This window comes from Eptatretus burgeri, chromosome 17 (genome assembly GCF_056783735.1).
Source record: "Eptatretus burgeri isolate ZD-2024b chromosome 17, Ebu_testis_v1, whole genome shotgun sequence".
Taxonomy (NCBI): Eukaryota; Metazoa; Chordata; class Myxini; order Myxiniformes; family Myxinidae; genus Eptatretus; species Eptatretus burgeri.
This window is the reverse complement of record NC_140977.1, coordinates 12,389,387-12,414,698: the sequence shown is the minus strand read 5'-3', so window position 1 is coordinate 12,414,698 and position 25,312 is coordinate 12,389,387. Positions and strand designations below refer to the sequence as shown.

Sequence of the window (25,312 nt, the reverse complement as noted above, 5' to 3'; positions counted from 1 at the left end):
AGCTAATCGACTTCAGGGTCATCGGCTGGGAAGTGGGTCCGAGTACTCCCCTTCTGACCACACAACCCCCAGAACCCATAACAATACATTACTGGAGGTTATTCAATTTCAGAGCAAATGTATGATTGGCCCGCTGTATAATTCATAATCGACTTGCACTTGCATCCAGAAGCTCACATGAAAATTTATTCTCGTAATTTTTTTGTCTCGTAACACGTCATCGGGAATGGTGAGGCTCACAGAGTTGACAAGAATAAACCTCTTTCAAAGGTTAATCCACAAAGTAAATATGATAGTTGGTTTATTATTTCAGAGAGGAACTGTGAGTATTCATGACCTGCACTCAGTCAGATTTCAGGTGTGAGAGTAGTTTCTGAATTCTGTAGGTCATCTCTGAGAGATACAACCACTGTCTTTCTGTCAAAGGGATGAAGTATTTTGGAATGTCAGATGGTCTGTGAAAGGGTAACAAAGGTTTCCAGAGAAATTGTGAAGTCAAAATAGTAATTAGGATTTCTTTTGTTGTTGTTGTTTACAGTCAAGGCTTGTGGAAGAGAGAACACAGAAGAGATCAGGAGGCAACTGAATAAAAGGAGCAGCAGAAAGAGATGAGAAATAACAACAGTGCAGTTGAAGGACAAAATTGAGGGCGACTTGGAAAAACTACAATGGCACTTGGCAGAAACATGTAGAGCACTGAACAGTTTACGTATTCTTTCCCAATGAAAGGCCGGATCTGCATCTGGAACTGAATCAAAATTCTGGGGAGGATGTTATTTCGGCTGGTGTTGTCTCTCACTTCGGCTGATCATTGTTTTGAATGGGGGGGGGGATGATCTTGATGTTCATGATCTAAAAACCTTGATGTTCTTCAAGATCAAATAAATGACAAAATGCACCTTTGGAGTACAAGGAGGATTTGAAATCGACAAAGACGGTCATGAGAAGGAACCTGGATAGGATTTGGGTTTTGGCAACTGCTTTATGATACACATTTGTACTCAAACAATTATTTCCAACAATTATTTCCAAATGATGACTCCATCTACACCTCACTATCCAAAAACATGGACCATCTTCTATCTTCTCATCCAAACTCTCTCTTCCTCTTATGTGGTGACTTCAATTGTCATCACGCCAGTTGGCTAGGTGTGGGTACCTCTCTCACCTGCCATGGCACCTCAGCAAAAGCTTTCTGCGACTCATTGGGACTGACTCAATCGGTCAACTTCCCGACCCGGATCTCAACCAATGGTACTCCATCTCTTCTGGATCTGATTTTGACAAATTTCCCTGACAATATCTGCTGCTCTTCCTTCGCTCCAATTGGTTCTTCTGACCACGTCCTTGTTAAAGTGGACATCTCTCTGGCTGTTATCAGAGAACCACCTCACCGCCGTCGAGTCTGGCATTTCACTCAAGCCGACTGGCAGGGTCTCCGAGCAGCCATCAAACTTACAGACTGGTCTCCTATCACTACTTTCTCAAACATCAACTCATCCTGGGAATTCTTTCAAAGGAAACTTGCTCTCCCTCATGCACAGATTTATCCCCTCTCGTGTTCAGTTGTCTTACCCTTCCTCCCGCCCTTGGTTTACTGAAGCTTGTGGCGAGGCAGTTGTCCTGAAACAACTTGCCTTTGCCTCATGGAAAGCAAACCCAACTGAGGAGCAATCTCAGTTCTTTCCACAAAGCTCGGAACAAGTGTGTATCTACCCTCAGGAGAGCCAGAAAACAACATCTTTCTCATCTCAAGTCTGAACTCTCAAACCTCTCTCCCTCCTCAAAATCCTGGTGGCGTTTAATCAAATCTGTTTCTGGTGTATGTTCCCCCTCCATCCCCTCCCTTACCTCAAATGGCCGCACTGCTGATTCCACACGTGATAAAGCTGAATGTCTAAACTCGGTGTTTGCAGCTAAATCTTGTGTCCTAAACCCATCACTATCTCTACCCACTTTACCCAGTCGCACCCAACTGTCCCTGGACTCTGTATCCTTTTCTCCTGACAAGGTGGAGAGCTTGCTTTCAAACCTCGAGTCAGATTCTGCAACCGGTCCAGACGGCATCAGCCCACGTGTCCTCAAAGCCTGCTCTTCTGCTCTTGCTCACCCTCTCTCTGTTCTATTCACCCTCTCATTTGCCCAAGGTCATCTGCCATCTGCTTGGAAATCTGCTAACATCACTGCCCTGCATAAAAAAGGTGCAAAAACAGATCCCTATAACTACAGACCAATCAGCCTTCTCCCAATCATCAGCAAGGTGATGGAATCCATCATCGCCTCAGATATGAAATCCTTCCTCTTCTCCAATGGCTTGATTTCCAATCATCAATTTGGTTTCAGACCAGGTCACTCTACCCTGGATATGCTGCTTCTGCTCTCCCATCAATGGATGGAGGTCCTCAATGCCAGACAGGAAATCCGAGCCGTATCCCTGGACATATCACGTGCTTTTGACACAGTCTGGCACCCTGCCCTACTCACCAAACTCTCTTCCCATGGTATTCAAGGCCATCTCCACTCATGGCTCGCAGACTTCCTCTCCTGTCGCAGTCAACGTGTGGCCCTAAATGGAGTTCTTTCATCCCCTCTTCCTGTGCAGGCTGGAGTTCCTCAAGGTAGCGTTCTGGGCCCTGTTCTTTTTCTGGTTTTCATCAATGATCTCTCGGACTCTCTGGAAAATCCTCTATTTCTCTTTACCGACGACTCCACCCTCTGCCGTACCATCTGTCATCCCTCAGACCGACAAGCAGCAGCTTCTTCGCTCACTGCAGATCTGGATAAAATCACAAACTGGTCCAACACGTGGAACATGTCTTTCAATCCAGACAAATCTCACACTCTCACTATGTCTCTTCGAAAGGACCGTTTACAAAACCCCCCATCCACTTTCTCAACAATCCTCTGGAAGAAGTCTTTTCTTTCAAGCTTCTAGGTCTCACTATCTGCCATGACCTTTCCTGGGAAAGTCACATTTCCAACCTCGCCTCAAAAGCCAGTCGCCGACTGGGAATCCTCCGTCGTGCTAAGTCCTTCCTCGGCCCTCTTGAGCTCCTGACCACTTACAAAGCTTTTATCCGTAGCCTGATGGAGTACTGCTCTCCCCTCTGGGCTGGTGCTCCTGCCTCCCACCTTTCTCGGCTTCACGCTGTCGAAACCAGGGCATTTAAGATCATCGGCATCTCCCGCAATGAAGCTGAGTCTTTGGGCCTCTCACTCAATCACCGCAGGTTGGTCGGTGGTCTTTCTGTCTTCTACCGACTCCTCTCCAGCCTTGCCCCCTGCTCTTTTTGCGATTTGTCCCCACCACATTTGCACAGGGCGCTCAAGGTCCGCGAACAAACCCCTTCTGGTAAAACTACCAAAATCACGAATCACTGCTCATCTTCACTCTTTCATTCCTCTTTTTTCCCCTTTGGAATAAACTTCCTCACTCTATTCTTTCCCATTCTTCCCTCCAGGCTTTCAAAACAGCTGTTCACCACCACCTCTTATCTTCCCCCATCCAAATCCTCGATCTTTTCTACCCCCGATAATCCACCCAAGCCCAATTCCTTCATTTCTCCTTCTTTCCTTCCTGAAAGTCCCTGAAATGTCCATCCTATCTTCGCCATGTTCCCCGTCCCATCCCCATCCCTCTCCCTTCCACAGTTCACCTAATGTGTCTGTTCCCCACTGTTTTGTCCCTTCCACTCCCGCCCCTCTTGTCTCATGCCTCCTTGCTGTGAGTTGTGTGTTAGCTCTCATACGAGCCTCGACCAAGGTATACAAAATAAAAAAATAAAAAAAAATAACTCGAACAGACACATCCAGATATGTGACGACACGATCATTATTACTTTTATTTTCTGCTATTAGGCTTTCTGGATAAGTTATATGAATCAGCCTTCCAAAAAAAAACTTATAATTAATCACACAAATACCATCAATATAACGACATGCAGAAGATAGCATATTAGCTAAACCTAATGTCTTCTTCTTCATCAACTTCTGAACATTTGTGTGAAGTTTCCCCTCGATCTGTCCAGCCCTTCTGGAGAAAAAGATTTTTTAATGGGTTTTAGGGTAAATCCAATATGGCTGCCAAACCATGTGACCTATTATGTGATATGTGTGAACCTTTTGTTCCTCATGGATAGGCGGTCATCTGTGTAACGTTTTGCCTCGATCTGTTCAGCCACTTCAGAGAAGAAGATTTTTGAAAGTTTTTTTTTAACAATTAGCTGCCGAATCATGTGACCAATGACATCACCAATTTTTTTTTCTATGGACCATTTTATCCCGAGATGACCCTCAAAAATTTTGACACTGATCAGATGTCGCGTTGTACATGTGCAATTATGATGTCATAATGAAGGCACCTATGACATAAAAAAATCACACTCTTTCCTCATCAAGAGTACTTGCTCTGTGCCAAGTTTCAATTTTTTCTTTGGTGTGGTTTCAGAGATAGAGGTCCAAAGTTTTTTCCGTTTTTCCAACATGGCTGCCACACCACGTGACTGATGACGTCATAATTATCAATAAAACATTCTACATGAGTAATCGCTCCTATGGTGAAAATTTTGTCTCAATCTGACAAGCAGTTGCAAACAGACACACAGACAAACAAGCCGGTTGTCGGCGATGGGTCGCCGAGCATGGAAACTATAAGATATAGTGCAAAATGGATGTCATATAGCGGACAGGGAATCACCTTAAGATTATGCGTATCAAATCTCATCCAGTTCCATCTACTGATAACTGCTCGGTATCCATTTGAATAAAAAGTACCGAAAATGTGGTTTGAAATCGGAAATCCCCAAAGTTCGAGGGGGTGCTGTGGGTGAACAAAGATATAAATCGAAAATCTGGCTCGACTGTTTGTGCGCGATGTATTCCAGACGATTAGTGTGAATTTTCATGACCATCCGACCATAACCCGAGGAGTAGCATTTGGCGCGAAGGCACCTCCAGCTCTCGCATATTATTGATTTTTGCACCAATTGACCTTTGACCCCTGACCTAAGCGAAATCGGTCAATATGTCCTGAGGCAAAGTTGTAGTACTCATTGAGTACCATGAACCTGCAAAGTTTCATTCATATCGATGCACTCACCTGGTCGCTAGGGGGCCTTCAATTTTCGCCAATTTTTGCGCATACCCTAATTTCTAGGGGGCGCTGCGGGTAAAGTATTCCATACATCACAAAAACCGGAATATATTTGATGGAGCATCACCTGTAGATCATTCGTGCCAAATTTCATAACCCTACGTGGGATAATGGCTTTCGGAATTGATTTCGTGTGAACGGTACCGATTTTGAAGGTTTTTTGGTTATTGCTTGGGAACCAAATGGTCCCTAGCAATCATCACAATTTCCAAAGTACTAGGTCATAATATGTACCTACCACCCAAGTTTGGTCGAAATCCGCCCACGTTTACTACCAATTATACTGATGACAAACGAACAAACATCCAAACAAACAGACAGAATTACTGACAATAAGGGTCACCTGTTTCGGCGACCCAACAACAAATGGACCCAAATGCAATAAGTTCTCCTCCGGCGAGGGTAACAATAGAATATCTAATAGAACTCCATGGTTGAGTCCCTGGTTCCCTAAATTTAGCTTCCACTTTCATAAGAACCCTGATATCACCATTACTCATCATATTAAAATCACCAGAAATCACACTGCCCACATGGATCATGCAAAAATTTCAAGAGCAATACGCACAACATCCCTAACTGCATTTACACGAAGAGTTTTCAGAAATTCAGCAAAATTAAACAAGGATTGGCCAACAGTCTTGGTGAAAGTGAAAAACACTTTCAATGGGGTTCGCTCCCGAACTTTTTCTGGCAACAACCCCTCTACACTCGGGTCCTGAAAAAATGAATGGAGCTGAAGCTTATCCACCTGCTTGCTAGAAAACTCACAAATCAAGAACTCACTACGAACATCACTTTTGGCAGGAGACCTACACATAAGCACCCTGCTACAAAAAGCCTCAACCAAAAAAGAAAACGTGTCATCTGTATTTGCTAAACTCCGTAGAATACGAGCCAAGAAATACTCAGAACATGATCTCAAAAAAACCAGAAAAAATCATAAAAAGTTTCCTATCATAAACACATTTAACTCTGTCAATTATATCTAAAATCTCCACTTTTGAAGCTGTACCCCTGTACCCCTACTTACAACAAAACCTGACTGGCTTTTATATTCTTCAATAATGGAGTGCCAAAAAAGTCTTCATAGCCACTGTGAAAGTTGGGGACGCAACATTCACCAATGTGTACAAACCACCTCATGTGGAGTGGTCACTTACAGCACTACCCATTACTACTCATCCTGAAGTTCATGCTGGTGACTTCAACAGCCATCACACCTCATGGGGATATACTTAGATGACAAGGCAGGTGAACAACTGTTGGCTTGGGCATCTACTAGTGATCGCTATCTACAGCACGATGCCAAGCAACCAGGCACTTTCCATTCACTTAGTTAGATGGAGGAAGGACTGCAATCCAGACCTCTGTTTTGTCTCCAGGGACGGTAATGGACACCCTCTTCACACATCTCGGAGGCTCTTTCCATACAACCAACATCAACCATCATTAATCGACATTAATTAATGGGGGAGGGGCCACCCGAATCGAAACATCATCACCTGAATCGGGCTCTCCGATTGGCCCCGACCCCTCACATGGCCCGCCAACTTTAGCCGGAAACTGCCTCACTTCGTTTCCGGCAAGGCCATCTCAAACAGCGGCAATATTCTGCTCTGACCCCACGACATGACATGAATCGCCCACACCGAAATTGGCACGCGAATAGTCATGCAAAACCCCCCCGGGCCGTGCCCTGGCAACCGGCCGAGGGTCCCACATGCCCGCTCGGGCGCCCGACCAGCGTGCCCGCTCCACGCGCAAACGTGGCTCGCACTGTACATTCCCTGGCTCGATCGCAGCTTCGGTCGCCGTAGAGACGAGAAGACGCTCACCATCCGTGGAGAATCCGTTGCTGCCAGTGAGGGCCGAAGGTATATCATTATGGATAAATCCATGCACGTTTCACGAGCGGCGTACGTATCTGCCTTCGAGCACATTCCATACAGCGCGCGCGGTTCAGCCATTATGCACGTGGCCAGTGCTCGCATTCGCACAACTCCGCGAGCATGTGCGCGGGGCTAACACCAATATGTGTCTGATATTGAGGTTGAAAAGGAACAAGCCACTTCTACTCTGCACACTCGTATCCCGCCCAACATGGCGTGGAGTCGTCTTTATCGGCCTCCGTATGCGTTTCGTGCAGCGTGGGCGTCGTGCTGGCTGTCTCCTGTGTTGTGAAAAACACCATTCTTGCAGCCTCTTAAGAGGTATTCATTCGCATGCCTTTTTAATGCATCCGGCAATCCTCCCCAGATCATCGGAAGCTCGAGTCGATAATCCCGTACTGCCAAGTGCACCACATGACTCGCTGCACACGTTGGGTTTAGGGCTCACCCGGGAACAAGGCTCTCTGTGCAGCAGTTCCCCCGCAGCGGCTCCACACGCGCTGGCCTCCATGAGGCCTCACCTTGCAGTGAAGGCGCACCTGGCTGATTTACCTCAGGAATAATCAGACGAAAAGAAGAGTAGGGACGAAATGAAGGAGAAAATGATTTAAGCAACCCTAGCTATTAGATCATCGCAACACACTCCCTTGTTGTCCCGCGAAACAAAAGGAAGGGGACTATCTACACGTATAATAATGGAATAACTGTCTTGGGACACCTATCTGTTGTATGCATGCAGTTCTGAGAACCGCAACAATAGATATATAGATATATATATACATTTATAGATAGATAGAAATAGCCTGGTGTTGGCGTAGTGGTTAGGGTAGCGGTTTGGGATCCAAAAAGGTCCTGAGTTCAAGCCCCGTTGGCCACTTGAATTAATACACATCAGGAGGTTGACTCAGCCTGTCATCCTTCCGAGGTCGGCAAAGTGAGTACCAGTGTACAGGGCCCGGTGTATGCCCCGGTTAGAATAGGTGTACCATATCCCTGTGTCGTAAGTGGCGACCAGGGTTGCGTCAGGAACGGCATCCGGCGTAAAAACTAAGCCAAATCACTATGCGGATCATACGAATGATCCGCTGTGGCGACCCCTAACGGGAGCAGCCGAAAGAAGAAGAAGAAGAAGATATATAGATCGATCGAGATATATATGTCAGTGACATGCTTTGTACAATCTCCAGAAAGTTTGCCTCTGCAGATGATTATGCCTTTGCTACCGAAGCTATCAACCATGACTGTCCCTGGAGTTAAAGCAGTACCCTATCCCAGGACTTAAAGGTAATGGAACAATACTTCATCTACTGTAGGCCATTGACAGACAAACAGACAAACACACAGAATAACAAAATCGACTGACTTTAAAAAAATACTTTAAAAAAATCTTTGATTTTGCAAGTAATAAACACAACGTATATGGTTTGGGAATCATAGCTTTGTTGAACTGCTGGGAGGAACTCACGAACCAGCAACACACGTGGAACAACGCGGAACTGGAAAGAAAATGCGAATCTAGGATGCTGACGTAAGCACAAGCGAGCATCCAATAGGAGAGATGGTGAGATGTTATCGAACTTGAAACGGTGTGACAACAGCTCAAGCTTTACTAAGAGAGAGGCTACCAATGATTCAAAATAACACAATGACCGCAAGATTAAAAAACAAGGGACACAATCCAAGAAATAGTGTGGATTTTCACTTCCCACCCAGCAAAACCTGATCTCAGATGTTAAAGGAAATATTCCACGTTTAACACATTGTGGTGCACGATTGTGACGTTACTGAGTTTCAAAACGCATTTCCACAGCAAGTCATCCAAAGATAGTGTCGGCGAGGGTAATGTTGTGGAACTTGATCACAGGATCTTTAATGGGTTGTGAGCAATTTTTTTTATGGCTTGATGCAATGATCTTGAATACACCTCTCATTTGACATGTTTACATCATCATAAACTTGTCTTTCACATATTTCAAGTCAGAGTAAAAGCACTTCATTTTTTTTTTCTTATGCTATTTCCAAAGTATGTATGAGAAAAACAGACTTTTCACACGTTGTATTTATGTGTCTGATCAATCCTGAGGAAAGGCCAAAAAATACAAAGTGCAGAAATACTTCTCGGTATATTAATTATAAGCAACTAACATCTCTGTCTCGTGAAGATAAACAAGCCCACTTCGTTGATCAGAATTTAATAGATCTGTTATTCCAGGTAAAAACAGTGTGATGTGTTCTCTATGAAACCCGGCTTACCGTCGAGCAGATGAGCAGCTTTGCTGGACTCCTTGGGAGGAGAACCACGTGGTTCCTCCTTTACATGATCATTACTCAAAGCATCTTGGGAAGTCTGAAAATAACTTTGGAAAGTTTCCATCGTCCCCGGATGAGCTCCACCTGTAAAACATTTGACAAGTTATTTCTTTCTCTGGAAGGTATTTGTGTTAATAGAACAATCACTGGAAGATTATTATTTTTATTATTATCGTTGTACTTCCGACCTTTGACGAGTGAGGAGGAATCATCAATGAACTCGGACTCCACCTTCACCTCCACAATAAAATCTGAAAATAAAAAACATCAAATTCAAACTCAACTTCAAGTCATACATCGAAAAAAAAAATAAATATAAATGACCGTTTTTACAGCCATTTTTCCCTGCTGTGCAGGGGTTTGGCTTTTTATGAGGCAATGTTTTATGGCCGGATGCCCTTCCTGACGCCAACCCTGGTCGCCTCTTACGACACACAGGGATATGGTACACCTATTCTAACCGGGGCATACACCGGGACCATTACACTGGTACTCATTTCGCCGACCTCGGAAGGATGACAGGCTGAGTCAACCCCCTGGTGTTAATTCAGCAGCCAACGGGGCTTGAACTCAGGACACTGGGATCCCAAGCCGCCACCCTAACCACTAAGCCAACACCAGGCTTAAGTCATACATCGAAAGAAACGAAAAAATCACAATACAGCTCTGGGCAGCAAGAGTTTGGTTTATAATCTCCTGAAACATATTGATTTGAAACCGAAGAGGAAAAGTAAACCCGATGATCTGGCCTTCCGTTGGTCAATATAGAGCCAGTGATTTTCCACAATCGTGGAAAACGGGCGGAATTCATGGATTCAGTGACTTGAAACAGTTAACTGAATCTGACCCAAAAAAAATATCCGAATGACGTGACTTACAGAAAAAAAGTAAAAAAAAGGAAATGTTCACTATATTGTCTGATTTGTGTATACGATTCTTGACAGGCTAAAGTAGAATGGCACTCGGTAGAGCGCATACATCCGCCGCATTTAACAGTTTACGTTTTGTATCCCACTGATGGGTCGGATCTGGATCCGGACCTTCAAAATCTAATTGGCTTATTCTTCTCACCTACCCAACTCATTCACCAAGTTTCATCCGAATCCACACACAACTTTTTAGATATATCGTTTTTGGCCCTATATCTCTCAACGGTGAAGAACGACTTAAAAAAAATCGAGAAGGGTTCTCACTCAGTAGAGGGCATACCTCCGCCACGTCATGCCTGATCCACGAGAACATATCGGGCCCAATACATTTTTGAAATATCATGCTACATGTAGTTTTTGGCCCGAACTCTAAATGGTGAAGAATCACTTTAAAAGTTAAATAATTCTTGTATTCGGATTTAGATCTTCACCAAAATCGAATCAATTCATCTTTGTCACACACCCAACCTTGTCCAACCTGTTCGTCCAAATCAGTCCACAATGTTTTGAGATATCATGCTATATATCGGTGTATAGCCCTATCTGTTTGTGGTGAAGAATCGCTTAAAAAAATTATCATATCCAGATCCGGATTCGGACCTTCAGCAAAATTGAATCGGCTTGTTCTTGTCATCTCGCCAACTTGTCAACCTAGTTTTGTCATAACTCGTCCATAACTTTTTGATACATCATACTATACATAGTTTTGGCCCCATTTCTCAATGGTGAAGAATCACTGAAAAAATTATCGGATCCGGATCCTAAATCGGATCTTCACCAAAATTGAATCAATTTTTCCTTGTCACACACCCAATGTGTCCACCATGTTTCGTCCAAATCTGTCCCCAACTTTTTGAGATATCCTGCTTACAAACAGACAAACAAACAGACATAAGCTAATAATAGTCCAATCAAAGCAGGACATCTTGGTACCTACCTGGTCATCACTGCCAGCAGTTATAAAGTGGCAGTTCTCGTTAAGTCTATTATTAGCTTACATGGAATTTAAATTCCAGTTACAGTGTTGTCGTCATGCACCATCCGTCCACATGTCCGTCCGTCTCCTATTTCGACTTCTCCGGCCAAACAGCTGGGCCGATCCGGATGAAATTTGGCACCAACGTTCCTCAACTGACTCGTAACAGGAATTGCAAAGCTCATCCCGGTCACATGACTTCAAGTAGGTCAAAATGGCCGACATCGTAAATGTCTTCAAAAATCTTCTTCTCCAGACCCACCGGTCAGAATGCTACCAAATTTGGGTTACAACATTAGACCAGGGCCCAGATAAACTACAGGTCCAGTGGTCCTATTTTTAGTTCCATAACACACGAGTATACAAACACCACGCAAAACAAGTCCTGGTGAGGGTCTGCAATCTCTGATTTCTCTTTTTCTTGTTTTATCTGTTTTGCTTTCTTTTGCCACCCACGCAGATTGATAATTTTGTGCTGAAATTTGCGATCATATTCTACCTAAATTCAGGATCACTGCTCACCTCCACTCATTTGTTTCTTTTTTCCCACCTGTGGAACACCAACTTACACATCCTCTTCAATCTCATTCTTCCCTCCAGGTCTTCAAGTCAACTGTTCACCACCACCGTAGATCGTCTCCAATCCAAAACCATGAACTTTTCTACCCTCAGTAACACCCTCCCCTCCCCCACTCTCCTGCCCACACCCCAATCGCTCCTCCGTCTAAATTTCCAGTTTTCACTCGTGAGAATTCCCTTCTGTATCCATCATGTCCACACAATACATTCTCTCCTGCTCCCATTCCTCGCCACACCCATTGTTTGTCTGCCTCCTCTGTCTTTGGCTTTGGCTCTGCTGTTGGTGTTTCCCCCTCTCTCTCTCTCTCTGCTGTTCCTTTTGTCCTGATCTGTTTAGTGTACTCGTACTAGCTCTTCCACAAGCCTCGACTGTGTATCCCCCAAAAAACAAACTGGATGTTCCTGACGGAGTCATAAGGAGGGCAAGGTATGAACAAAATATTTTCTGGAGTATTTTATTTTTAAATATTGTTAAGAGCTTTTAAAGGAAGAAATATTTTATTGAGTGAAGATTCCATTTGGGGATTTTGAAAAGGAGAAGGGATAGGGAATGAATGAGTAACTGTGCATGGCTGATGAGTTCAGTTGTTGTTGTTTTGGAGTGAAGAAGACTTTTTTTGTTGTTTGTATTTTTTTTGGGGGGGGGGGTAAGGAGGGCAAAAAGATTAAGCTGAGGGCTCAGAAGTAACAATACTTTGGGAAAAGGAGTTAAAACAAACCACGTGCAGTTGAAAAAAAAAGAGGCAGGAGCAACAACCCTACGAGTACAGTGCGACTCGAATAGGAGAGACTCGCACAAATTCGACAGATTTTAGGACAGACACAAATTCAACAATTTAACACAACATGGCGTGGTTAGGCACAGAAAATTGGATGAAAACACAAGCAGCAACACAGCAATGAAAATAAACCAATAAAATACATGGACAATGGGTAATGGACACAGCAGATTGTACATGTGTTCACGAGTGTGACGTAACTGAGATGTAGAACGCACTTACACAGCAAGTCATCTGAAGATGGCGTCGGTGAGGGAAATGTTATGGAACTCGATCACAGGATCTTTAATAATGGGTTGTGAGTGATTTGCACGGCTTGATGCAACAACCTTGCATACGCCTCTCATTGACCTCCACCATCTTCGAAGATGGATGGAGGTTACTGTTTTCACCCCTTTCTGTTTGTTTGTTTGTTTGTTTGTGAACAGTATTACGGAAAAACTCCTCAACGGATTTCGACGAAACTTGGTGGGGGGATTAGGTATGGTCCAAGGATCATGCCATTAAATTTTGGACTTGGTCCCCCCCCCCCCAAAAAAAATTGTTAGAGAATTTTTTTTTTTTTGCATTTCTACATGTTTTAAGTGATTTCCAACTCCCCCCAAAAATTACCCCCCCAAAAAAAAAATTTGTTTTTTTGCATTTCTACATGTTTTAAGTGATTTCCAACCCCCCCCCAAAAAAAAGTTGTTAGAGAAAAAATGTTTTTTTTCATTTCTTCATGTTTTAAGTGATTTCCAACCCCCCACCCCCCAAAAAATTTAGAGGGGAAAATTTTTTTTTTTTGCATTTCTACATATTTTAAGTGATTTCCAACCTCCCCCCCCCCAAAAAAAATTGTTAGAGAAAAAAAAATTTTTGCAACTTTTTTTCAACAAAATTTCGATTTCTTTTTTTTGCATTTCTACATGTTTTAAGTGATTTCCAACCTGTCCCCCCCAAAAAAAAATGTTGGAGAAAAGAACTATAACTCTGTCAGCACTGTTGACATCATATTTAATGAATAAGATAAAGTTCACTTGAGTGACCCAGCAGTATTGGCGGCAGAGGTTTTGCACTCTCCCGAGTGCTCCCCCTCTAGTTTCACATGTTTAGATCGTGATAAATTTGTCTTTCACACCTGTCAAGTCCCACTAACCTCACCCGATTTGTTTTTTTCCAATGTTATTTCCAAAGTGTGTATTACTGGAGCAGATACTTTTCAACGTTGCCTTTATGCGTCTGAACAATCGTAAGTACGGTAATTGTCAGAAATACAAAGCACAGAAATATTTCTGCATATATATATTGAGCAACTAATAACCCTGTCCAGTGAAGATAAACAAAACCACTTAGTTGATCACAATTTAATGGATCTGTTATTCCGCAGCAATTGGAACGAAATAATTTAATCATTAAAAACAAAACATGTAAAAAAAAAAACAGTGTGATGTGTTCTCTATTAATCTCGGCTTACCCTCGAGTAGTTCAGCAGCTTTGCTGGACTTCGCGGGAGGAGAACCACGTGGTTCCTTCTTTACATGCTCGTTGCTCAAAGCACCTTGGGAAGCCTGAAAATAACTTTCTAACAGCCCCAGATGAGCTTCACCTGCAAACCAGTCGACAATTTGTTTCTTACTCTGGAAGGCATTTGTGTTATTCTAACGATCAATAGAAGATTATTATTACTATTGTTGTTCTTCAGACCTTTGACGAGCGGGGAGTAATCCTCAATAAACTCAGACTCCACCTTTACTTCTACAATAAAATCTGGAAGAAAAAAAAAAACATCACATTCAAACTCAACTTTAAATAGTACATCAAAAGAAACTAAAAAAAATCACAGTACAAAGGAAAATCCGACGATATGACCTTCTCTTGGTCAATATAGAGCCAGTGATTTCCTACAATCGCAGAAAACGGAAGGAATTCACGGATTCAATGGCTTTGAATGGATAACTGAATCTGAGAGCAAAAATAAAAATTAAAAAAAAAATAGCGGAATGTCGCAACTTACAAAAGAAGTAAAACACAAAATATGAAATCTGTTCAAATTTCAAGCGATCTATCCAGGATTGTAACCCCAGCCAAAGAAATGGCTTCGGCAGAACCGATGCTCTGCAGACAGCATGGCACATGATCCGATCTGATGTGCACAATTAAATGTTTATTTTTTTTTTCAATTGGCAAACAAAGTGGAATATATCTTCTGAAACATAATTAAGGTTTTCTGTTTGGAAAAGGAAAAGGCACTTTTTGACGTGAAAAAAATCACGGGCTCTATCGATATTTGACCGTTGGAATTGCAGATACAAAGAAAAGTTATTTTGTTGATCTTATCTGGACTGCGACACCACATCAACAACCATCAATCGAGTAGGATGCAAAAACTGATGCCCTCAACTACAGACCGATCAACTTACTTCCAATATAATCATTAAGGTCGGGAATCTATCATTGAGGTTGATATGAAATCCTTCCTTTTCTCCAACAACTTCGTCTCAAAACACCAATTTGGTTTCAGACAAGGTCACTTCGCCTTGGACGTGCTGCTTCTACTCACCCAACAATGGATGGAGGCCACCAATGTCAGATATGAGACCAGGGCCGGCTTTCTGGACATATCTCGTGCTTTTGACAGTCCGGCATCCTGCCTTGCTCGCCAAACTCTCTGGCTATCACATCCAAGGCCATCTCGTCACGTGGCTCACAAACGTCCTCAAGCCAAGGCCAACGTGTGGCACTCTATGGAATCTTTTCATCTCCTCCCCATGTCAAGGCTGAAGTGCCTTTCAAGAATATGTCTTTCAATCCTGACAAATATCTATCTATCTCTCTCTCTCTCTGTCTCTGTCTCTCTCTGAAAGGACCATCTGGCAAACCCTTCAAATCCTCTTGAGGAAGTTCAGTCATTCAAACTCCTGGGTCTACTGTCAGCCATGATCTTTCTTGGGTGAACCACATTTCAAAGTTGGCCTCCAAAAGCAGCCGCTGATTGGGTATCCTCTGTCGTACAAAGTCCTTTCTTGGAACACCCGAACTCCTATCTACGTACAAGGCCTTCATCAGCAGCTTGATGGAGTACTGCTCTTCCATTGGGCTGGCTCCCCTGCCTCACATCTTCCTCAGCTTGATACCATGAAAACCAAGTCCTTCAAGATCATTGGAATCTCCAACACTGAAGCTAAGTCTATGGGCCTATCACTTCAGCATCGTAGACAGGTTGGTAGTCTCTCCGTCTTCCACCACCTCCTTTCTGGTCTTGCACCCTCTGCTCTTTCCATGCTTTGTCCCCTTCCCCTCCCCACCTCTAAGGTTTGTACTGGGCTGACAATGGTCCACCATCGTCCTCCTTTTGGTGAAACTACCTAAATCCAGGATCAATGTTCACCTCCACTCACTTGTTCCTCTTTTTCCAACCTGTGGAATAAACTTCCACATCCTCTTCAATCTCATTCTTCCCTCCAGGGAAGTTATTCCCTTTTTACACCCAATTGGCTGGACAGCTGGCCTGAATGAACCCCAATAAAATAATGTACTGCCATGGCATGAAGCAGCACAGATCAGCAGGCCTCAGGCCTTAGTCCTGGACGTTAGTCCATTGCCCCATGCAACTGGAATGATCCTAGGTACATAACCACAATGTACAGTATCATATATGCACACAAGTCATATGCACGTTTTTGCTTCAATTTCAAAAAAAACATTTATTTCCATAGTTGCCAATATAAGGACAGTAAAACAAAAACATATGAAAGTCAACTTGGTGAACTCAGAAGGATACAATTAAAACGAACAGGAGGATCCGGATCTTCACCAAAATCTAATCAGTTCGTCCTTGTCACACACCCAACCTGCCCACCAAATTTCACCCGGATCCGTCCACAACTTCTTGAGATATCCTGCACACAGAGACAGACAAACAGACAAACAAAGACAGAGAGGGAAGAAAACATAACCTCCGTCACCTTCGGTGGCAGAGGTAATAACATATACAGAATCAAATGTGGAGGCATTTTCAGAAGCCAAGGCTTGTATTGATATGCCTATGGACAAACAATACAAACTAGAGGGGGAGCACTAGGGAGAGTGCAAAACCTCCGCCAACAATACTGCTGGGTCACTCAAGTGAACCTTATATCTTATTCATAAATATGATGTCAACAGTGCTGACAGTTATAGTTCTTTTTTCTGACTTTTTTTTTGGGGGGGGGGGGGTTGTAAATCACTTAAAACATGAAGAAATGCAAAAAAAAAAATTTTTTGTTGAAAAAAAGTTGCAAAATTTTTTTTTTCCTTGAACAATTTTTTTTTGGGGGGGGGGGTGGAAATCACTTAAAACATGTAGAAATGCAAAAAAAAAATTTCTCGAACAATTTTTTTTGGGGGGGGAGTTGGAAATCACTTAAAATATGTAGAAATGCAAAAAAAAAAAATTCTCTTACAATTCTTTTTTTGGGGAGGGGGGACCAAGTCCAAAATCTAATGGCATGATCCTTGGACCATACCTAACCCCCCCCCACCAAGTTTCGTTGAAATCCTAATCACTTAAAACATGTAGAAATGCAAAAAAAAAAAATCAAAATTTTGTTGAAAAAAAGTTGCAAATAATTTTTTTTTCTCTAACAATTTTTTTTTGGGGGGAGGGGGTTGGAAATCACTTAAAACATGTAGAAATGCAAAAAAAATTTCCTCTAACAATTTTTTTTGGGGGGGGGGACCAAGTCCAAAATCTAATGGCATAATCCTTGGACCATACCTAACCCCCTCCCCCCACCAAGTTTCGTCGAAATCCGTCGAGGAGTTTTTCCGTAATACTGTTCACAAACAAACAAACAAGCAGAAAGGGGTGAAAACAGTAACCTCCGATCTTCGATGGCGGAGGTTAATGACAAACGATAATTGGACCAAAACTACCGAATGACAACAAATTAAGGAAAAATGGGGAAGAATACTGTGAATAACAAAAATAAGAATAAAAACAATGTCACCCGCAGGGTGACCCGTATCTTGCCAAAAGGTGACCACGTGTGACTTCTTTAAGGTCACACTGAGGTGAACAGAGCTGCTATCCACCAGGAGCGACTCCTTGAGGAATATCTGCCTACAAGAGATTCCGATGAGAATCGTTCTACAGAGTAACCATGAAAAATATGCGTTTGCCTCATTACGTCACCAAATGACGTCATAATGTCTCAAGCTTGACATATCTAGAAAGCAGTCATCGAGGTGTTCAATTTGAGGTACTACACGATATGGTTCCTAAAACTTGAAAATTTGACCTTGGGGTCAAATATGTTTGACCTCAGGCGCTAACCATGAAGGTCAAGGCCAATCGCCACCAACAATTAATCAGCTGAACGCCAGACCATGAACTATATTCCCATGAAGTTTGAAGACGATCCGATCAAAATTACTCAAAAAATAAAGGTTTCGTCGACTCCCCTGATTTGCGCCAAAGTGACCTTGACCTTTGACCTTGACCTTCAAAATTTTGTGCACTGAAAGGGACCTCTATAGGCCTCTGATATGCGAAGTTACAAAAATTTCCGATGATAATTGTGCTCTGCAGAATTTTTTACATGTGATTACAGACAAAAAAAAAATAAAAAACATACAAGCTGACTAACATATCTTGCAAAAACTTCGTTTTGGCAAGATAATAAAGAGCTTTTTTTTAAAAAATGAAATAACAATAAGGCAACTTGCTGGAGCGAACAACAAATAAATGTGTAAGAAAAGAAACTTTCAATAATACGAGATCAAATTTCATTTATAAGAAGACTTAAACTGACCCACAGATGACTGTGCCTTTACTGCTCCATCAATACTATTTCAAAGACGTGGCAATTAAAAAATGTAGTGGATCAATAGAGTATGATGTACGAGTAAAAAGGTTGAAATAAGGTATCTTGTGATCTCGAGAAATGAGTGTGGATGTCAAGGATTGCTGTAAAGTGAGATAAAAAAAATAGGACCACTGGACCTGCAGCTTAAATGGGCCCTGGCCAAATGTTGTAACCCAAATTTGGCAGCATTCTGACCGATGGGCCTGGAGAGGAAGGTTTTTGAAGGAATTTACACGATTTTCCCAAACATTTAATCAGTCAACCATTTTGACACACTTCCGGTCACGTGATCAGCATGACCTCCGCAATTTAACATCATGACCCTGTCCTAGGGTTGTAACCCAAATTTGGTAGCACTGTGACTGGTGGGTCTGGATAAGAGGATTTTTAAAGGAATTGATGCGATTTTCCCAAAAGTTGACTCCGGCGGCCATTTTGACACACTTCCGGTCATGTAACATCCCTGGGGTGTTTGACACACTTCCGGTCATGTAACATCCCGGGGTAACATCCCTGGGTCAGATTGCGGGAGAGTGTCGGAGTGGTGCTGAGGTGTCGTCCACCAGATGGCGGTCTCCTTGGGTTAACCTGAGGTGGTCCCTTCGGGTGGGTGCCTGGAATGTCCTATCCCTAAGAGAGGATGATCACCTGTCTCTGTTATCATCTGAGCTCAAGCGTTTGGACATCGGGATTGCAGCTCTCTCTGAGGTTCGGAGACCGGATTGCAGCGAGATAATGGTGGGTGGGTACACCTACTATTGGTCTGGTCGCTCTGATGGTTACCATACCCAAGGAGTTGCTGTAGCTATGTCCAATAAGCTGACTACAATGATAATTGAGGTAACACCGGTCAACGAGCGTATTATGAGATTAAGGATTCGTCACTCCTTAGGTGTCATTTCCCTGGTCTCTGTTTATGCTCCGACTGAGGCGAGTGATCTCACCGTGAAGGATGCATTCTACGCCACACTCGAGTCTGTGGTTGATCAGTGCCCCAGACGAAATACACTTCTAGTCTTGGGGGATTTCAATGCATCGACTGGAACTGATAGGGACGGTTATGAGGTGTGTGTTGGTCCCCATGGGTCAGGAACTATGAACCACAATGGCACTAAGTTCCTTGACTTTGCAAGAAGTCATGGACTTAGGGTGGCTGGTTCATGGTTTCAGCGCCCAGAAGCTCATCGCTGGACTTGGTATTCCAACGCTGGCGGTGTGGCAAAGGAGATTGACCATGTCCTCATTGACGGTCGTTGGAGGATGATCCAGAACTGCAGGGTCTACCGGAGTGCTCAGTTCCTCAATACTGACCACAGGCTTGTTGTAGCAACTCTAAAGCTGCACCTTAAATCCTGGAGAATGGTACCATCCCAGCCGAGGCTGGATGTTGCCAAGCTCAGGGATGAGAGAGTAGCTGAGGAGTTTGCGAACAGGCTGAGTGGACACTCGGGGGGTCTGGGTGCTTTGGGGGGTCCTGAAGAGTTGTGGAGCGCCTTCAAGACCACCGTCCTTGATGTTGCCGGTGGATGCCTTGGAGCTCACCGCAGGGCAAAGAAGAATTTTGTCTCTCAAGGGACACTGGATACCATTGACCAGAGTCGCAGGGCCAGGCTGAATGGCAGAGCTGAGCTGTTCAGGGAGCTGAGGCGTAAAACTGTACGTGCACTGAGGGTGGACAAGGAGGCCTATGTGCGAGGAATCTGTGAGGGGGTAGAGCATCAACTGTGAACAGGTGATTCTCGTCCCGCTTACAGGGGAATTCGCGCATTACGTTCATCCAAGCCCATCCCTCGGAGCACTACAGTTCGAGCAGAGAGTGGTCGGCTCTTGACAGAGGAGTCTGAAGTGAAGGCCCGCTGGGCCGGTTACTTTGAGCGGTTGTACCAGGCTGATCCCCCAACTGTCGAGTTGGACGTCAAGGGTGTTGCAATCCCTGTTGCTGACCCTCGAATCAACTGTGGTCCACCTACGCTTGTGGAAACACGGGCTGCGGTGAACCAGTTGAAACGGGGCAAAGCTCCAGGGATCTGTGGCATCCATACCGAACTTCTCAAGGCTGGTGGAAATGCTGCACTCGTGTCGTTGCATGCAGTTTTGTGCTCTGCCTGGAACACAGGCATCATCCCAACTGACTGGAAGAGGGGCCTTGTTGTCCCTCTCTGGAAAGGGAAGGGTGATCGCCAAGACTGCAACAACTACCGAGGGGTGACGCTGCTCTCAGTGCCGGGCAAGGTCTTTGCTCGGATAATTCTCGATAGAGTTCGCCACCATCTGCTTGAGCACCAGCGTCCAGAGCAGTCAGGCTTTACACCAAAGAGATCAACGATTGACCGTATCCTTGCACTTCGTGTCCTCACCGAACGCAGACGAGAGTTTCGGCAGGGGCTGCTTGCAGCCTATGTTGATCTCTGTAAAGCGTTCGATTCAGTGAATCGGGATGTCCTCTGGAGGATTCTTGGTCTTCGTGGGGTGCCACCAAAACTGATCGATCTGATGTCTGAACTCTACTCTGGTACTGAGAGTGCTGTGAAGTGTGGTGGTACCATCTCTGACTTATTTCCAGTTGTTACTGGAGTTCGTCAGGGATGTGTACTTGCCCCCACACTTTTCAGCACTTGTATGGACTGGATTCTAGGGAGGATGTCGGAGAGATCAAGTTGCGGTGCGTCATTTGGGAATGTCAAGATCTCGGACCTTGACTTTGCAGATGATGCAGTCATCTTGGCGGAGACTTTAGACATCCTCTTGGGGGCCCTCGAGGTGCTGAATGAGGAGTCGGAGCCATTGGGATTACGGGTTTCTTGGGTCAAAACTAAGATCCAGGCTTTCGGTGACATCTTGGATGCTGCTGTCCTGTCTGTGTCTGTTTGTGGTGAGGATGTTGAGGTCGTGGAGAGATTCACTTACCTTGGCAGTGATATTCATGTCTCTGCTGGCTGCGAGTCAGAGGTCAATAGACGTCTGGGTCGGGCCTGGGGAGTCATGGATTCACTGGATCATGGGGTGTGGCGCTGCCGGTACCTGTGCGGGAGGACGAAAGTCCGAGTCTTCAGGTCCTTGGTACTTCCAGTCTTGCTCTATGGGTGCGAGACTTGGACTCTGACCAAGGATCTGAGACGGAGACTTAATTCCTTTGGTACCAGGTCTCTTCGGAGAATCCTTGGCTATCGCTGGTCGGATTTTGTGTCCAACGAGCGGTTGCTGAGAGAGACTCGGATGAGATTTGTTACCTGCATAGTCCGTGAGCGTCAGTTGCGGCTGTATGGACATGTGGCTCGTTTTCCTGACTCTGATCCTGCTCACCAGATTCTCTCAGCGAGGGAGTCTCATGAGTGGAGGAGGCCAGTGGGTCGACCACGTGCCTCATGGTTGCAACAGGTTGACCATCATCTCGAGGAGATGGGGATGGGCCTGGCATCTGCCTGGGGGATGGCCAGACGGAGGCCCCTGGAGTACCGGCGGAAAGTGGACGCAGCGACGTGCTGTTCTGGCACATGCTCCCATACCTGACCTGACCTGACCGGTCATGTGATGTGCATGACCTGCAATTTCATTAACATCCATGCCCTGGCCTAATGTTGCAACCCAAATTTGGTAGCATTATGACTGATGGGTCCAGAGAAGATTTTGGAAGGCATATGCATGACCGTCATTTTGGCAAACTGCTGGTCACATGATCTGCATGGCCTCTGCAATTTAACATCAGGACCCCGTTCTAATGTTGTTACCTAAATTTGGTAGCATTCTGACTGGTGGGTCTGGAAAATAAGATTTTGGAAGGAATTTGTGCGACCGCCATTTTGAGACACCACCAGTCATGCGATTTGCATGACCTCCGCAATTTAACATCCCCACCCTGGCCTAATGTTGCAACCCAAATTTGGTACTATTCTTACTGGTGGGTCTCGTGAAGAAGATTTTTGAAGAAATTGACTAAATCGGCCATTTTGACCGACGTAAAGTCAGGTCAGGTCAGGTCAGGTGTGGGAGCATGCGCCGGAGCAGCACGTCGCTGCGTCCACTTTCTGCCGGTACTCCAGGGACCTCTGTCTGGTACTCCAGGGGCCTCAGTCTGACCATCCCCCAGGCAGATGCCTGGGCCATCCCCATCTCCTTGAGATGCAATTCAACCTGCTGCAACCATGAGGCATGGGGTCGGCCCATTGGCCTCCTCCACTCATGAGGCTCCCTCGCTGAAAGAATCTGGTGAGCAGGATCAGCGTCAGGAAAACGAGTCCCATGTCCATACAGCAGCAGCTGATGCTCACAGGCTATGCAGGTAACAAATCTCATTTGAGTCTCTCTCAGCAACTGCTCGTTGGACACAAAGTCCGACCAGTGAAAGCCAAGGATTCTCCGACGAGGCCTGGCACCAAAGGAATTAAGTCTCCGTCCCAGATCCTTGGTCAGAGTCCAAGTCTCACATCCATAGAGCTAGACTGGAGGCACCAAGGACCTGAACACTCGGACTTTTGTCCTCCCGCAAGGTACCGGCAGTGCCACACCCCATGATCCAGTGAATCCATGACTCCCCAGGCCTGACCCAGACATCTGTTTACCTCTGGCTCACACCCAGCAGAGACATGAATATTACTGTCAAGGTGAGTGAATCTCTCCGTGACCTCAACATCCTCACCACAAACAGGTACAGACAGGATAGCAGCATCCAAGATGTCATTGAAAGCCTGGATTTTAGTTTTGACCCAGGAAACCCATAATCCCAGCGGCTCCGACTTCTCATTCAGCACCTCGACAGCCCCCAAAAGGATATCCAAAGTCTCTGCAAAGGTGACTGCATCATCTGCGAAATCAAGGTCAGAGATATTGACATTCCCAAACTATGTACAGCAGCTTGTTCTCTCCGACATCCTCCCCAGAATCCAGTCCATACAAGTGCTGAAAAGTTTTGGGGCCAGTACACATCCCTGACAAATTCCAGTAACAACTGGAAATAAGTCAGAGATGGTACCACCACATCTCACAGCACTCTCAGTACCAGAGTATAGTTCAGACATCAGATTGATCAGTTTTGGTGGCACCCCAGGAAGACCAAGCCTCCAGAGGGCATCCCGATTCACTGAATCAAACGCTTTACAGATCAACATAGGCTGCAAGCAGCCCTTGCCTAAACTCTCACCTGCGTTCGGTGAGGACCCGAAGAGCAAGAATACGGTCAATCGTTGACCCCTTTGATGTAAAGCCTGACTACTCTGGACGCTGGTGCTCAAGCAGATAATGGCGAACCCTATCAATAATTATCCGAGCAAATACCTTGCCCAGCACTGAGAGCAGCATCACCCCTCGGTAGTTGTTGCAGTCTTGGCGATCACCCTTCCCTTTCCAGAGAGGGACAACAAGGCCCTCTTCCAGTCAGTTGGGATGATGCCTGTGTTCCAGGCAGAGATCAGAACTGCATGCAATGACATGATTGCAGCATTTCCACCAGCCTTGAGAAGCTCAGCATGGATGCCACAGATCCCAGGAGCTTTACCCCATTTCAACTGGTTCACCGCAGCCCGTGTTTCCACAAGCGTAGGTGGACCACAGTTGATTCGAGGGTCAGCAACAGGGATTGTAACACCCTTGACGTCCAACTCGACAGTTGGGGGATCAGCCTGGTACAACCGCTCAAAGTAACCGGCCCAGCGGGCCTTCACTTCAGACTCCTCTGTCTGAAGTCAAGAGCCTTCCACCTTCTGCTCTAACTGAAGTGCACCGAGGGATGGGCTTGGATGAACGCAATGCAATGAATTCCCCTGTAAGCAGGTCGGGAATCACTTGACTTCAGGTGATGCTCTACCCCCTCTCAGATTCCTCGCACATAGGCCTCCTTGTCCACCCTTAGTGCACGTACAGTTTTACGCCTCAGCTCCCTGAACAGCTCAGCACTGCCATTCAGCCTTGTCCTGCAACTCTGGTCAATGGTATCCAGTGCCCCTTGAGAGACAAAATTCTTCTTCGCCCTACAGTGAGTACGAACACATCTCCGGGCAGCATCAAGGACGGTTGTCTTGAAGGCATGCCACAACTCTTCAGGATCCCCCAAAGCACCCAGACCCCCCAAATCTCCACTGAGCCTGTTCGCAAACTCCTCAGCTCCCCTCTCATCCTTGAGCTTGCCAACATTCAGCCGAGGCTGGGATGGTACCATTCTCCTGGATTTAAGGTGCAACTTCAGAGTTGCTACAACAAACCTGTGGTTGGTATTGAGGAACTGAGCACTCCGGTAGACCCTGCAGTTTTGGATTATCCTCCAGTGGCCATCAACGAGCACATGGTCAATCTCCTTTGCCACACCGCCAGTGTTGGAATACCATGTCCAGCGATGAGTCCAAGCCCATTTTGTTTGGCCTGTTCAACAATGCCTTGAGTTGGAACAAGCCACAACAGTTTATTAACGATAACGCGCTCAAAATGTTTTTTGTATTTTTTCTACTTTCCTCAGTGATATCATCGAATGCCTGATCTACATCGCTACGAATCTCTGTATAAATCACTTTTGTAAGTGCTATAGTTTTCAAATTAGGAGCTTGGACCAATTTCATGCACAATATGATACGACTTTCTCACAGACCAATTCAAGGAGACAATAGAAATATATTTTGAGTTTGGAGGATCGGATCACGTGGATTAAATCACTCAAAATCTGGAGTGAAATCTGAAAATGTAAAGATATCGGCGGTTTTGTTTTTTGCCATTACCAACCAGCGTTATACCGCTTGGCAAGCCAAGCTATGCTGTTCCTTATCAACCATTTAATCGGAGCACTTGCTTGAGTGCTTAAGTCATTCGACAAGCACCCTACAGTCGATAGCGGTCGAGTTCATGTCCCAATCGGGATGTACAGTCAGCAGTTCCTACAAGGTG

At 44.9% G+C, this 25,312-nt stretch overlaps 1 protein-coding gene across 2 annotated transcripts in view; it reads right to left on the bottom strand.

Annotated features, from left to right (window-relative positions):
- LOC147009332 (uncharacterized) overlaps positions 1–25,312 on the bottom strand; it is a 34,912-nt gene that overhangs the window by 4,770 nt on the left and 4,830 nt on the right. The window contains exons 2-5 of one of the 2 annotated variants that reach the window (XM_085861831.1): positions 14,304–14,366; positions 14,074–14,205; positions 9,543–9,605; positions 9,298–9,438 (exon numbers count right to left, since the gene is read on the bottom strand). In XM_085861831.1, the coding sequence (XP_085717957.1) occupies positions 9,298–9,438; positions 9,543–9,605; positions 14,074–14,205; positions 14,304–14,366 (399 nt within the window). The remainder of the gene's footprint in view (positions 1–9,297; positions 9,439–9,542; positions 9,606–14,073; positions 14,206–14,303; positions 14,367–25,312) is intronic. The other variant, XM_085861832.1, reaches the window with a different exon arrangement.